This window comes from Anabrus simplex, chromosome X, assembly GCF_040414725.1.
Source record: "Anabrus simplex isolate iqAnaSimp1 chromosome X, ASM4041472v1, whole genome shotgun sequence".
In the NCBI taxonomy this organism is placed as follows: domain Eukaryota; kingdom Metazoa; phylum Arthropoda; class Insecta; order Orthoptera; family Tettigoniidae; genus Anabrus; species Anabrus simplex.
Window position 1 is genome coordinate 223213554 of NC_090279.1, and position 16832 is coordinate 223230385.

A 16832-nucleotide genomic window follows, 5' to 3' on the forward strand; every position below is an offset into this window, starting at 1 on the left:
AAAGGATGCAACAAAGAATTAAAAGAAAAAAGTTACTTGAGTATGGTTCGTCCATTATTGGAATATGCTAACAGTGTTTGGGATCCTCACCAAGAATACCTAATAAAAGAAATAGATAGTGTGCAGAGGAAAGCAGCAAGATTTGTAACAGGGGATTTCAGGAGAAAGAGTAGTGCATCAGAAATGTTAAAGGAACTAGGGTGGGAAACTTCAAGTAAGAGAAGGGAGAAAACTAGACTTATAGGATTATATAGAGCCTATACAGGAGAAGTAGCATGGGGAGAAATCCGTGAGAGGCTTCAGTTGGAAAATAATTATATCGGCAGGACTGACCACAAGTATAAAATTAGAAGGAATTTTAGCAGAAGCGACTGGGGTAAATTTTCATTCATTGGGAAGGGTGTGAAGGAGTGGAACAGTTTACCAGGGGTAGTGTTTGATCCTTTTCCAAAATCTGTACAGATATTCAAAAAGAGAATAAACAGCAACAGAGAAAATAAATAAAGTGTTAGAGGGCAATCGACTAGTGCAGGTTATTGTAAATAAAAAAATGTGTGTGAATAAATTAATTCCATCCCCTGGTCTAAGGAGTTTGGACAGCCAAAGTAGGGGACTGCCTATAGGGGTGAAGTACAGTGGGGACTTCGAGGGCCCTGGGACCGCTACAGTAGCTGTGAAGGCCCTTCAGGAACTCTGAAAAGTGGTGGTAAAAGGGGCTCTGGTTAAGACGCAGCAAGTCGTTATGCTACTTAGGTTCCAGAATGGGTAAAGAAAAGAAAAAGTAAATAAATGCAATGTAAATTTTAATCTTATACCAGTTGTACAGTATCATTTGAAGTAATTCCACATACTGTATATGAGTTGACTATATTTGTAAATAGTACAGGAGATATTATAAGTAGAATTTTGTAAACAATATAAATTTATTAAGGATGAGCTGTGTGTTGAATAGAAAAAATTGTTAGCGTAAATTGTATAATATTGTTTATAGGAAAATTTTGTTCTCTTGTTAATTTAATATTTAGTGTTTGACAATAATGTATTTTAGTGTACCATTTGCCACCGAGGTAGACACCTCATTTGCAAATAAAGAGATTTTGATTTGATTTTTGACACCCAGAAAACTGGAGCTTGAAAATGATGAAGTACAAAGTATTCATGAACTGTTCTGGGAATTCACTTTTGGCACTCACATTCCAAACAAATTGTGTTCAGTTTTGCAGATGACATTTTGTTACATACTGGTCAAAAGATTTAAGCCAGTTTGAGTAACACAATGTACAGAAGACTCTGCCAGAATAGGAGGGGGATGGGTATTCCTCGCACACACACTAAATCCATCTCTGATAATTATGAACAACAATGGTTGGTGAATAGTCCAGTTTATTCTGACTCTCTGAAATTTTATTTGCTGCAATGCAGCTTCTTGTTTGTATAGCATAATTATGTTGCACTCTTGTAGTAAGATGGATGTTTCTTTGTGCAGGCAAAGGAGACTCGCCAGGCCGTGAAGTATGCTGTGGATGCAGGATATCGCCACTTTGATGGTGCTGCTGTCTACGAGAATGAAGCAGAAGTGGGTGCTGGTATCAGAGATAAAATAGAAGAGGGTGTCATCAAGCGGGAGGATGTCTTCATCACTAGCAAGGTGAGTCCCCTCGTCTGTGTTTGTTCATCTATTCTTTACAAGCAGTGAGGTTCCTTGCATGGAAAGCAGTTATTGGCAATTTCTTCTGGTTGAAGGTAAGACGTGTCAATTCTCTTTTGAGCATTTTTAAAATTTTATAAATATGAAAGTAATTTGCATGATTTTTATGAATTTTTCTCGTGTTATTGTTTCTTTAAAGTGAATTGCATCCTGCTCCAGACGTAGCTGAAAGTATACAGACTTATAGCTCATATCCTTCCTGATGCTTGCTTGGTTCTGCTGCCGGAGGTAGCCCTTTTAATAGTTTTCTTCAGATCAGTTTAACATACCTTTTAAAGGAGTATGCAGCAAGTATTTTGAGACGTCACTGGTTTCCTAGGTTGGGGGATCAAATAGTTTAGGAGTTACTGGTTTTTACACTTTTCCAGTGGGTTTTTCAAATAAGCCTGCCACTTTGACATTTTTTCTTTTTTGTAATCCAGAGCATTTGAATGATATAAAAATTAAAATTAGTGTGGTAGAACTCTAGAAATAACCGGCCGTGGCTTCGCAGTTTTGAATTTGCAGTGATAGTTTTCCTTGTAGTCGTTATCTCCTGATATCAACACGACTTGATCTGCGAGAGGGCCTTGTAAAGTTTTCCGTGAGCAAAACATTATCCCTTATGTCAACTTCACCCACATTGCCTGTCCCTATGTTTTATTTATTGCCATGCTTAAATGACATGTTAAGGAGAACTGAACTTGTTTGGAATGAAATGGCAAACCCATTAAAGCCAGATTTATTTTTTCTATATGTTCAGTATTTTTGGAACACACATCAGTATATATACCTATATGAAAATAAATATGAGAAGATTAAAATGAGCAGTGTGCATTTTAATGAAGAATCAGTTTATATCAATAACTGAATGACTCTTTTGAGGATATTATGAGGGTAATCCTAAAAAATAGTGTTATTTATAGAATATTTACCCCATTTGTCTATTTTTCTACATATTTACTATTTTGGTCGATTTATTTTCGTAGACGCTGTGGCGGTTTTTACACTGACTGACAGAGCAAATGCAACACCAAGAAGGAGTGGTCAGAACTTTATGCCAATTGCAGGGTAGACTGACGTCACTGAGGTATGCTCATGATGTGAAATGCGCCGCTGTGCTGCGCACGTAGCGAACGATAAATGGGACACGGCGTTGGCGAATGGCCCACTTCGTACCGTGATTTCTCAGCCGACAGTCATTGTAGAACGTGTTGTCATGTGCCACAGGACACGTGTATAGCTAAGAATGCCAGGCCGCCGTCAACGGAGGCATTTCCAGCAGACAGACGACTTTACGAGGGGTATGGTGATCGGGCTGAGAAGGGCAGGTTGGTCGCTTCGTCAAATCGCAGCCGATACCCATAGGGATGTGTCCACGGTGCAGCGCCTGTGGCGAAAATGGTTGGCGCAGGGGCATGTGGCACGTGCGAAGGGTCCAGGCGCAGCCCGAGTGACGTCAGCACGCGAGGATCGGCGCATCCGCCGCCAAGCGGTGGCAGCCCCGCACGCCACGTCAACCGCCATTCTTCAGCATGTGCAAGACACCCTGGCTGTTCCAATATCGACCAGAACAATTTTCCGTCGATTGGTTGAAGGAGGCTTGCACTCCCGGCGTCCGCTCAGAAGACTACCATTGACTCCACAGCGTAGACGTGCACGCCTGGCATGGTGCCGGGCTAGAGCGACTTGGATGAGGGAATGGCGGAACGTCGTGTTCTCCGATGAGTCACGCTTCTGTTCTGTCAGTGATAGTCACCGCAGACGAGTGTGGCGTCGGCGTGGAGAAAGGTCAAATCCGGCATTAACTGTGGAGCGCCCTACCGCTAGACAACGCGGCATCATGGTTTGGGGCGCTATTGCGTATGATTCCACGTCACCTCTAGTGCGTATTCAAGGCACGTTAAATGCCCACCGCTACGTGCTGCATGTGCTGCGGCCGGTGGCACTCCCGTACCTTCAGGGGCTGCCCAATGCTCTGTTTCAGCAGGATAATGTCCGCCCACACACTGCTCGCATCTCCCAACAGGCTCTACGAGGTGTACAGATGCTTCTGTGGCCAGCGTACTCTCCGGATCTCTCACCAATCGAACACGTGTGGGATCTCATTGGACGCCGTTTGCAAACTCTGCCCCAGCCTCGTACGGACGACCAACTGTGGCAAATGGTTGACAGAGAATGGAGAACCATCCCTCAGGACACCATCCACACTCTTATTGACTCTGTACCTCGACGTGTTTCTGCGTGCATCGCCGCTCGCGGTGGTCCTACATCCTACTGAGTCGATGCCGTGTGCATTGTGTAACCTGCATATCGGTTTGAAATAAACATCAATTATTCGTCCGTGCCGTCTCTGTTTTTTCCCCAACTTTCATCCCTTTCGAACCACTCCTTCTTGGTGTTGCATTTGCTCTGTCAGTCAGTGTATATGCCCATATCAGGGTACGATGTGCATTCGTATCCCTGAAATATCACTATAAAATTTGTCACAAATGGAACATAATAATTGCTTTTGCACATATCAAGTGAAAAATCTGCGGCAAATTAAGAAATACCGTCGTTATTTGAGAAATATGAAAACATACTTAAGGCTTGTAGACAGGACCGGTTTAGGTCGTACTCTGCTGCTGGTGCCGTCTTTTGTTACTTTCTTCAGGTCCAGGGCTAGCAGCGTGGAATGGGAGGGCTATGTCTGGATTCTCATTATCTTTGTCCATATGACTAGAGCGGCCAGTTCAAACAGCAAAATGGAGGTCAACAGAAAAATAGCATGATCCCTGGACCAATAAATATTTTTCTTTGAATGAAAGTAGCCCTGGACCAATAAATCACAAGTTCACAGAGTTATTCTTATGTACATTGGCCATACCATTTTGTTGCCTATTAAATATTGCATAGGCTATCACGATACAATTCAGGAAATGATGTCATTGACAACTAAAGCATTGAAACGAAAGCAAAGAACTTCAGTGAACACAGACATCACACACGAAATTGTTGAAAGTGTAAGACAAAAGACATACGTGTGTCACTGTGAGCGTAACACCAAATGTACTTGTAAAGTGGTAAAATACGTATACATAATATTCTCCAAAAATCAAATATTTCTTAATTTGCCGCAGATTTTTCACTTGATATGTGTAAAAGCAATTATTATGTTCCATTTGTGACAAATTTCATAGTGATATTTCAGGGATATGAATGCGCACCATACCCCCCATATCATACCAGCTAGGTGCCATGCCGTTGAGGAAGCATTGAACTTCATCTTTCATCTCGTCATCAGCGTTTGTTTGAATTTTTGCGGCTTGGGCGAAGGGAGATGCTGCCACTTGCGTGATTGTTGTTCGGTCTTCGCCGTTATGGAGACGAGAAGAACAACCGGTAGAAATTCAGTAAGGGTTAAATTACTTTTATAGCATGATAAGGATGTAACATGTTGGAAATCTTATGTGGAATACCTTGTAGAGGAGAGATGTGTTCACTGCGACAGTTGAGAACCCACCCGCCACTCCCCCAGAAGTAATTTTGCTTTTATAACCTAATACAATTTATCACGCGCCATAGTCCATCGCCTAACTACGTTCCAGCATTTCCATTGGGTGAGACGCTATGGGATATGACGTCACTCGTAACAATGAAGTAAATGAATTCCGTTACCAATCCGCGCACAAGAAATACACAACTGCCAGGACCAGTGGAGGTGTAACGCGGGATACTAGAGGTCTAGGGCCGCTTCGCGGCTTCTAACCTGGGGGCTTACCACTGGTCTAACCAATCTAGACCAATGGCTTTGTCACTGACCAATGGTCTAACCTCTAACCAATCCAGACAAATGGCTTTGTCACTAACTTACCCTAACCAATCCAGACCAATGGCTTTGTCACGAGATTTGTAAATTTAAAAGTAGTGCCGCTGCACTAGGACTGTTTCTTTATGTGAACAGTTGGCAGCTCTGTCCACCGCACGATCAAGCCCTTCGCGAGAGAGAATCAAATGACAGTGCAATCGCGCCTAGATGCATGCGTTGGAAAATGTAACCTGTTCTGAATTTTTGCCGAACAACCTTTTGTATTCAGTGGTCACGGGTGACGACACCTGGGTGTTACACTTCACAACTGAGACTAAATGAGGTGAAAGATGAGGTTCAGTGCTTCCTCAATGGTATGGCGGTGATCTGGTATGACTTGGGCACACGAAAACTGTCACAGCGTGTACGAAAATGCATCAATAAAAATGGTAATTGTGTACAATAATAGACAAATGTTCAAATTTTAATATGGCGTAAATATTATATAAATAAATGGTTCTTTGCCTTTATAAAAAAGTAGGAGACTTTACCTTTGTATTTATGCTAGGAAATGTGATCATTATATTTATCAAACTAATTATACTTGAGAGAGCAACTACTGAAAGTAGATGATTATTGTAGGCGCCAGCCAACCTGTTGATGAGTTGACAAATTACGAATGCTGTGTTTATGACTGATTGATTCCTGTTGAAATAGCATATAAAAGCCTTACTTAACATGCAACTCAATAGTAATAATAATAATAATCACCATTATCATCGCTGACCATCTCCAGTGCCCACGTGTGGTGTACGAGCCCCCTCCATCTTTGTCTGTCCATGAACCATTGTTCTCTCATAACCTCCTCCCAATCTCGTCCTCTCTCCTCAACATCTTTCTTTACCAGATCGGTCCATTTTTCATTGGGTCTGTCTACTGGGCTTTCTCCCTTCACCTTTTTTAAAATATTCCCTTCTTGTAGTCCTGTTGCACTCATCCTTTTTGCATGCCCAGACCACTTCACTCTTGCCTTCTGGATCCTTTGTAGTAGGGAGTCTCCTGTTCCCAACTCCTCTCAAACTTGTTTGTTCCGGATCTTATCTTTCCTCGTCTTCTGTATAATGGTGCGTAAAAGAACTTAATTTCTGCGGCTTGGAGTTCTTTTGAGTTGTCATGTCTCGTTAATGTGGTGGTTAGGATGGGTTTATAATAGGATTTATATAAATCTTAAAATAGGTCTTTAAATGGGTTTAAGGTCAAGACATTGCTGTCTGGCCTACGTGGCACCCAACTCCCCACGGTGGCCAGCCATTTCTCACAGTGGTATGATCATTTTACAGTTTCACTCAAATAATTATAACTCCTAAACTTAATCGATGCACTAACCTCTGTAGTAGTTGACTCATCATATTCTGGTAATGATACCTATTGGGTTACATGTATGAAGGCTTTTTTTTTTTTTTTCAACCTCCGATCGCGCAGGTAATGAACCACACAAGCTATGGGAACTGTTCGTGCATGGAAGGTGACTGCGCAAGTCCTTCCCTCTACCCATGGTCACAGCCAACTTCCTCACACCAGTGTGAGCCGAGGTATTGGCACGGAAACATGGCCGCTACTATTGATGCTCCCGCCAAATGTGAGGTGCGTAGTGTGATACGTTTCCTTGAAGCAGAAGGGAATAGTGCAGCTGACATTCATCGACGAATGAGTCAAGTATACGGTCCAAACGTTATGAGTGATGGTTTTGTGCGTGAATGGTGCAGGAAGTTCAGAGAAGGCCGGACCGATGTTCGCGATGAAGGGGGGCAAGGACGTAAGTCTGTCGCTACAGATGACATTGTTCACGAAATTGATCAAGAGGTTCGCAAGAACCGAAGGTTTACCGTAAGCGAGTTGTGTGAGAAATTTCCTGCAGTTTCAAGGTCATCTCTCTACATGATCCTAACAGAACACCTGCGCTACAGGAAATTGTGTGCCTGATGGGTTCTGAAGATGTTGTCTGCTGACCACAAAAGTTGCCGGATGGCAGCAGCATTGACGTTTTTTACCCGTTATGAGGCCGAAGGTGGCGATTTGTTGAAGAAAATTGTGACTGGCGATGAGACTTGGGTTTCGTACGTCACCACTGAAACAAAACAATCACGTCAATGGATGCACACGCACTCACCATACAAACCGAAGAAGTTTAAGCAAACCTTCAACGAAAGGAAGATGGTGGCTACAGTCTTTTGGGACCAAAAAGGTGTGTTGCTTGTTGAGTTCATGGAACGGGGGTCTACGATCAATGCAGCTGTTTATTGCCAGACTTTACGACGACTGCGGAGGGCCATACAGAACAAACGACGAGGCATGCTGACGTCTGGAATCCTCTTCATTCATGACAACGCACGCCCTCACAGTGTTTGTGTCACCCAACAACTTCTGTAGGAGGAATTTCAGTGGCACGTTTTCGACCACCCACCGTACAGTCCCGATTTAGCGCCGAGGGACTTCCACCTCTTCCCGGGACTGAAAAAGTGGCTGGGGGGCAGAGGTTCCAGGAGGATGAAGATCTTCAAACCAACGTTCAGGCCTATATGAACTCGCTGGCGGCAACATACTGTGCAGAGGGGATCGAAAAGCTTGTCCACAGGTATGACAAATGCGTCAACCTTCATGGTGATTATGTTGAAAAGTAACCACATTTGTACCTAACATTTGGAAAATTAATTTGGATACGTACACTTGTCTTTCATTTATGACCCTCCGGAGGTTAAAAAAATAAAAAACGCCCTCGTACTATACTATATTAAGTTATTGGTGTTGAATAGGTGGACCTTTCTCTACACTTTGATAGTGTTCTGCAGTAAATTGTAATCAGTAAAAAGTCTGGTTATACATCCTAAAATTTCAGGTTCGCTTGCCAGAATGTTCACTTAGGATATCCCTTCAAAATGTTCCAGAACTGGGTAATATCTCTTTCATGAAATGGTAGTGCTGTTGTCAGGAATACTCATGTTTCACATTCATCCGTACGCACAAGTGACACTTGAAATATCACCACATACTTCGTTAACATTTTTGTTGCATTCACTGTGTATTGCGTACAGCTCATTAACAATACCATTGCAGCTCAAAATATAATTTGAATCAGCTGCCATGTTTTTTTCACATATTTCAGGTGTAGATTTGTGTAATACTCGGATGTGCATTTTCTCTTTGACCAGCTGGGCTGAGTGGTCAGATAGTTAAGTTGCTGGCTTTCTGAGCCCAAGTTGGCAGGTTCGATCCTGGCTCAGTTAGGTGGTATCTGAAGGTGCTCAAATACGTCAGCCCTATGTCGGTAGATTTACTGCGGAACAAAATTCTGGCACCTCGGTGTCTCTGAAAACCATAATAGTAGTTAGTAAGACGTAAAAACAATAACATTACTATTCTCTTTGACTGAAATCTCCACAACTTGGTTCCCTTTCATTGCGGTTTGTTTTACATGATGGTGAAGACTGTGGTTATCAAGACGTCGTTAGTAGAGACTAGCTGTTTAGATGTCTCAAATTCCTCCAGTTTAAATTGAACATCCCGGGCAGCAGCTGAGTCAAGATTTCCTTCAGTTATCCTCATTCCTAATGAAAAGTTAAATCGTGAAAGAGGCTCAGGATGAGCGTTTCGTACTGAGCAGAATGGCTGTGGAAAGACGAGTCTGCTAATAAACCAACCAACAATCTCCACTACTGTGTACTCGAGTTTGAGCGTTTCACTTTCTGCAATTTGTACTTTCCAGCTTGACTGTACCCTCAGTCCAGTGTCGTCCCCGAGCATTTCACTGCAACTCAAACTAAGCTCACTAACTTCACTCACTAACTTATCCTGGAATGACTCGTGTTTCGCAGCTTCACTCGTTTTGTAGACCGGTGGAAGAACTGAGTGTCTGACTGTTGTTACCATGCGAACCTTACTGACGTACTAGTACTTCTGAGATTAGGTATTCTGTCTGTCAGTTACGAGGAAAGTGCTTGACAAACTCGAGAGTGCACTAAAATGAAAAATGTCATATTTCTCCATTAAGAAAATGTACTTTATAAAAGTTGTGCAAAATATAATTTTGTGCGTTTTTTCCTAATGAATAATAAAGATACGAAGTTCCAAAATACAATTTCCGATCACTTATGCATCAGATTTTTACATTATGAATAATAAAGATGATATTAGTGAAGTTCTTCTTTCGTTTGTGTCATATTTTTACTGCATGGGTAGCAGGTAGGGTTCCTCTTCGGAGGCAGCCCTGCCCAGGGATTGGCGCCCCTGCCTATGTGAGTCCCAGAGCACACTGACCCAGTGTGTAACATCTGGTAAAGGTCCCAGCTCAGGGTTAAGAGTGAAGACGTAAACGGAATCTACAGCGGAGATGGACTTCGGAACGGTGGAGATTGCGGAAGAGGCTGCCCAGTACTCGGGGAATAGTATGAGTACACTATCCAACAGCACTGTCTGTTTCCCAGGTGAGGGGTAGCTGCAAAGGCATCTGTTCCCCATGTAAGGGGCGGTCTAGAACAAACTCTGGGGCTTACAACCTCAGTTTTAACTCTTGAGGAGCAGGCTGTTCCTGCCCTCCCACCTAACTTCAACTTAAAACATGATGGAAACATTTTCAGGAAAAACTACTCCAGGGGGTACCCAGAAATGGAAATCCCCCACTGCCAAGAGCAGTGCAACCAAGCCGTCGGATTCTGGAGAGCCTGGAATATCATGTAGGGAAGAGTCGGAGCTTCCCAGAACTTCAATGCAGAAGACTCGACCCAAGAAAAAACACCTTTTGGGAACAGTGAACATTAACACTTCTCTACAGGCCGGGAAATTAAAACAACTTACCAGTATTATAAAGGAACGGGATATCTGCATATTAGCGGTACAAGAGACGAGATTTCTGGACGAAAATTCATTCGAGTCAGGCGGTTTCAGAATCTATAAAGGAAAACCTGCAATAAGAAACAACTCTAACATACCAATTCTAGGAACGGCTTTTGTAGTCGAAAGGAGCATTACTGAGTCCGTCATAAACTTCACGTCACCAACAGAGGGGCTCTCATTTCTCTCCTTTAGATCTGGCAACAAAGCTTACACAATCATCAACGCACATGCCCCTATAAATGAACAGGAAACGTCCAGAAAAGGTGGATGAATTTTGGGAAACTCTTGAAGATATAACTTCCAAAATTCCACAACATCATGTAAAGGTTTTGGTCGGGGACTTCAACGCTCATATAGGCAAAGAAAGGAAACATAGAAAAGTCGTGGGAGATTACCCAACACACAGAAGAATGAACAGAAATGGCAAAAGACTGATTGACTACTGTAGACAATTTAACCTGAAACTCATGTCCACATACTTCAAAGCTCTCCCAAAAAAGAAAAAAACCTGGGTCTCTCCTAATACAATGTTGGGTGAATTTCAGATTGACCATGTTGCAATAACAGCACGAAACCAGAAAGAAATCCTAAATGTCAAAGTAAGGAAAAGCCTGAACATTGATTCAGATCACTATCTCTCTTGAGATAAAAGTAAGATTCCAGCCGAATAGATCTAAACGAGACAGCAAAGGAACCCCAGGATCAATATAGAGACTCTGGAGCAGAATAAATTGGAATACCAACAGAACCTCTCCAAACTAAGGATGACCAACTGGGATGAAATCAGAGACTCCATGAACAAAGCTGCTGAAGGTTTGGGGAATCCTCCAAGGAAGCGGAAACATAGATGGTGGAACAAAAAATGTGACGATGCGTTAGGAAGTAGACTAAAGGCCTGGAAGAGATGGCATTCGAACAGCAACAGCGAGAACTTGGAAGACTTCAAGGAAGCAAGGAAGAGAACAGCTAGGATCATAAGAACAGAGAAGAGAAAATATGACAGGAATAGGATAGAGAAGATAGAAGAGGAATTTAAAAGGAACAACACCAGGGAGTTCTACAAAACCTTCAAAGAAGACCTAAAGGGATACACATCACCAAATCTGTGCTTCAGACGAACAGACGGTAGCATAGCAACAAATGATAAAGAAAACTGCCAGCTCTTGGCTAACTACTTCCAAACGCTGCTCAACTGTGAAGAACCGCATGAAAGATTGTCTGTCCTGAAACTATCCAATGAGAATCCAAATTCCAAACCACCAAGTCTAGATGAAATAAAATGTATAATCAGAGAGCTTAAAAACAACAAAGCACCAGGGGAAGATGGCATTGTGGCAGAAATGTGGAAGATTGGAGAAGTGGCTGCAGAAAGAATACATCATCTCATAGAAGAGATTTGGAAAACTGAAAGGATTCCGAACGATTGGAAATGTGCGGTTATCCACCCGCTCCACAAGAAAGGTAGCTGAATGGATATTAATTAATAACTACAGAGGTATCTCTACTTTCAGTCGCGTACAAAATATTCTCCAAACTGCTACTGAACAGCGTTGAAGAACAAATAGACTCCTTCATTGGAGAATACCAAGCTGGTTTCAGGAAAAGGTCATGTACAGAACAGATATTCAACCTCAAGGGTATTCTAAAGACTAGAGCATTAAGGGGCCAGAACACAGTGGTAATCTTCGTCGATTTCCCAAAAGCATATGACTCAATTGATAGACAGACATTATTTGATGTCCTAGAAGAGTTTGGAATCGACAGGAAAACAAGAGAAATAATAAAACAAACCCTGACAGACACCATCTCAAAAATTAAATTCGCTGGAGAAATTTCCGATCCATTCCAAATAAAGACAGGAGTCAGACAAGGAGATGGATTATCACCCATCCTGTTTAACATTGTATTGGAGAAAGCCATAAGAACCTGAGAAAACTCTCTGAAAGTAGAAGGCATACAGGAAATTCATCTTGGGCGCAAGGGGCAAAACTTGGAAATTAAATGTCTGGCTTTTGCTGATGATCTTGCACTCTTAGCTCAAAAGGATGCTGGACCTTCTTCATGACATTGCTAAGAAAACAGGTCTGAAAGTCTCCTACGAAAAGACGAAGTACATGGAGTATCGACATCAGGGAGAGAAAAGCATGGAAGTAAAGTGCGGAAAGGTTAGAAGAGTAGGAAAGTTTAAGTATTTGGGAGAACTGATCCAACCCAATGGACTAGACAAGGAGTCAAACAAGGAAAGAGCTAGAACATTAGAACTGGCCTATAGACTGACACAGAACAGGTACAATAAATAGGCAATATCCTACAAAGCCAAAATTAAACACTACAACGCTGTTGTAAAACCAGAGGGGCTGAACGGTTCAGAATGCTTTATATTAAATAAAAAAGGGGAACTTAAAGAAATTGAGAAGAAGGAAAGAAAATTTCTGAGGCAAATTCTTGGATCTCAGAAAACTACGGATGGTACGTGGAGGAAAAGGAGAAATGAGGAACTCTACAAGTATTCCGACAAGATCACGGACACAATGCGAAAACGAAGACTGAAATTTTACGGACATCTCGTCAGAATGAATGACAACCGCTTGACTAAAAGGATATTTAATTATATAATTGGATTGAGGAGGAAAACGAAATGGGTGGAGGAGGTTAAGAAGGACGCAGAAGAAATTAAAATAACATCAGAATTGATCCTCAACAGAAAGAAGTTCAGAACTCGAGTAGATGACCACAAATTCCATGAAGAGCAGCGGAAGAACAGGCCCAAATTTGTAATATCTGAGGAGCAGAGAAAAATAAGGAGTGAACGAATGAAGTAGTTCTGGGAAGAGAAAAGAAGAAGGCTGGCCAGAAAGCATTAAGTTTCGCGCGGTCCACAGTTGGCCAAATTCGGAATCAAGAAGAAGATATTCACAAATTTAAAATTTTAATGCAAAGTCAATCTTCTTCTTTTTGGTACCGCTTTTCCCACACCTGTGGGGTCGTGGGTGCGAACTGTGTCGCACATGTAGATTTTGCCCTATTTTATGCCCGGATGCCCTTCCTGGAGGGATGGAATCACTATTGCACGTTTCTGTGATGGTGTGGTATGATGTCCCTGAGTCGGAAGAATTAATCAGAAGTGATGAACCCAGGACCCTCTGAGCCGAAGGCCAGTACGCTGACAATTCAGCCAATGATTCGGACTTAATGCAATACTTGCATGTAGCCAGAGGACTGGTGCTTTACACTGGTTCAAAAATCGTAAATTTTTCTTTGCTTCTTTTGATTTTTGCACACAGTCATATATTAGACGGTTATATACACATTCACAGCGATAGTGCGTTCCATAAATACAACACTTTTATCCGCGGTAGTGCAGAGAGGTTATTTCTAGAGTCCGCTTATTGAATTCCATGTTGTCTGTGACAATTCTGTATAACTTATGAACGAGTAAGTAAACTAATATGTTTCATTCATGGGGACCAGGCGGATGCAACACATTATTGATGAAACGTATAATTAGCCTAAACATTAATGGGCAAAGCACAGGGCGAGTTGGCCGTGCGCGTTGAGGCGCGCAGCTGTGAGCTTGCTTCCGGGAGATAGTAGGTTTGAATCCCACTATCGGCAGCCCTGAAGATGATTTTCCGTGGTTTCCCATTTTCACACCAGCCAAATGCTGGAGCTGTACCTAAGGCCAAGGCCGCTTCCTTCAAACTCCTAGGCCTTTCCTATCCCATCATTGCCATAAGACCTATCTGTGTCGGAGCGACGTAAAGCCCCCAGCAAAAAAAAAAAAAAAAAGGGGGGGGGGGGGCAAAGTTTGCTACCCAAAGAAATCTTGCATATTACTGCAAAAAACATAGAAGTAAATGTTATAAATGAGGTTCAGCTGTATTTTACTGGTTCTGTTGCAGCTGTGGTGCACATGTCTGCGACCTGATCTGGTGGTCCCTGCTCTCAAAGATTCACTCGCTAGATTCTGCTTGGACTACTTGGACCTGTACCTTGTCCACTGGCCATTTTCAATGAAGGTAATAGTATCGGTGACGAAAGATTTTAATTTAGACAAAACATGGAGCTTAGTGCTCTAGCTGCCAATCAGTGCTATTCATAAACATTCACTAGTTCCTTAGATGGTACTAGAGTTCGACCTGTATTGTTGTTTGAGTCATCAGTCCATAGACTGGTTTGATGCAGCTCTCCATGCCACCCTATCCTGTGCTAACCTTTTCATTTCCACGTAACTACCGCATCCTACATCTGCTCTAATCTGCTTGTCATATTCATACCTTGGTCTACCCCTACCGTTCTTACTACCTACACTTCCTTCAAAACCCAACTGAACAAGTCCGCGGTATCCTCTTGTCAAATTTAGCCAAATCGATCTCCTCTCGCCAATTCGATTCAGTATCTCTTCATTTGTGATTTGATCTATCCATCTTACCTTCAGCATCCTCCTGTAACACCACATTTCAAAAGCTTCTATTCTCTTTCTTTCTGAGCTAGTTATCATCCATGTTTCACTTCCATACATTGCCACGCTCCACATGAAAGTCTTCAAAAACATCTTCCTAATTCCTATATCAATGTTTGAAGTGAGCAAATTTCTTTTCTTAAGAAAGCTCTTCCTTGCTTGTGCTAATCTGCATTTTATGTCATTGTTAGTTATTTTACTACCCAAGTAACAATATTCATCTACTTCCTTTAAGACTTTCCTAATTTAATATTTCCTGCATCACCTGCCTTCATTCGACTGCACTCCATTACTTTTGTTTTGAACTTATTTATTTTCATCTTGTACTCCTTAGCCAAGACTTCGTCCTTACCATTCAGCAGCTTCTCGAGATCTTCTACAGTCTCAGATAAAATAATATCATCGGCAAATCTCAAAGTTTTGATTTCCTCTCCTTGGACTGTGTTTCCCTTTCCAAATTCCTCTTTGATTTCCTTTACTGCCTGTTATATGTAAACATTGAAAAGGAGGGGGGACAAACTGCAGCCTTGCCTCACCCCTTTCAGGATTGCTGCTTTTTTTTTTTTCAAAGCCCTTGATTCTTATCACTGCAGACTGATTTTTATACAGATTGTAGATCATTCTTCGTTCTCGGTATCTGATCCCAATCACCTTCAGAATCTTAAATAGCTTGGTCCAATCAACATTATCGAATCCCTTTTCTAGATCTACGAATGCCATGTACGTGGGCTTGTCCTTCTTGATTCGATCCTCTATGATCAGACGTAAAGCCAGGATTGCTTTACATGTTCCTACATTTCTTCTGAAGCCAAATTGATCTTCTCCCAACTCAGCTTCAACTTGTTTTTTCAATCTTCTGTAAACAATACGTGTTAACATTTTGCAGGCATGAGATACTAAACTAATGGTGAGATAGTTTTCACACTTGCCAGCACCGGCTTTCTTGGGAATAGGTATAACAACATTCCGCTGAAAATCGGATGGGACTTCTCCTGTCTCATACATCTTACACACTAAATGGAATAACCTTGCCATGCCGCTTTCTCCTAAGGCAGTCAGTAATTCAGAGGGAATGTCATCAATTCCAGGTGTCTTGTTCCTATTTAGGTCTCTCACAGCTCTGTCAAACTCTGACCTCAAAATTGGGTCTCCCATTTCATCAGCATCAACAGCCTCTTCTTGTTCCAGAACCAAATTATCTACATCTTTACCTTGATACAACTGCTGGATATGTTCCTGTCATCTTTCTGCTTTGTCTTCTTTCCCTAGAAGTGGCTTTCCATCTGAGCTCTTAATATTCATACACCTAGATTTCCTTTCTCCAAAGGTTTTTTTCATTTCCTGTATGCAGCATCTACCTTTTCTAGGACCATACAACCTTCAACATCCTTGCACTTCTCCTTCAGCCAGTCTTCCTTAGCTACCTTGCACTTTCTGTCCACTTCATTCTTTAATCGTCTGTATTCTTTTCTGCCCTCTTCATTTCTAGCATTCTTGTATTTTCGTCGTTCATCAATCAGGTCTAGTATCTCCTGAGTTGTCCACTGATTCTTAGTTGATCTTTTCTTCCTTTCTAACATTTCTTCAGCAGCCTTGCTGATTTCATTTTTTATGGCTATCCCCTCTTCCTCTATTGTTTCCTTCAGCCTTTCCATTTAGTCCTTTTGCAACATGTTCCTTGAAACAATCCCTCACACTCTTTTCTTTCAACTTGTCTAGATCCCATCTTTTTTTGCATTCTTTCCTTTCTTCAATTTCTTCAGCTTCAGATGGCATTTCATGACCAACAAGTTGTGGTCAGAGTCCACGTCTGCTCCTGGGAAAGTTTTGCAATCCAACACCTGGTTTCTGAATCTCTGCCTAATCGTAATGAAGTCTATTTGATACCTTCCAGTGTCTCCAGGTCTCGTCAACGTATAAAGCCGTTGTTTGTGGTGTTTGAACCAAGTATTGGTAAGGACTAAACTATGATCAGTGCAGAATTCAACCAGCCGACTTCCTCT

General features: G+C 42.0%; 1 protein-coding gene across 1 annotated transcript in view; it reads left to right on the forward strand.

Annotated features, from left to right (window-relative positions):
• The window catches only part of LOC136886383 (1,5-anhydro-D-fructose reductase), a 112306-nt gene that overhangs the window by 2216 nt on the left and 93258 nt on the right, over positions 1 to 16832 (forward strand). Inside the window, exons 2-3 of the mRNA XM_067159151.1 lie at positions 1487 to 1648; positions 14270 to 14386. Coding sequence (XP_067015252.1) covers positions 1487 to 1648; positions 14270 to 14386 — 279 coding nt within the window. The remainder of the gene's footprint in view (positions 1 to 1486; positions 1649 to 14269; positions 14387 to 16832) is intronic.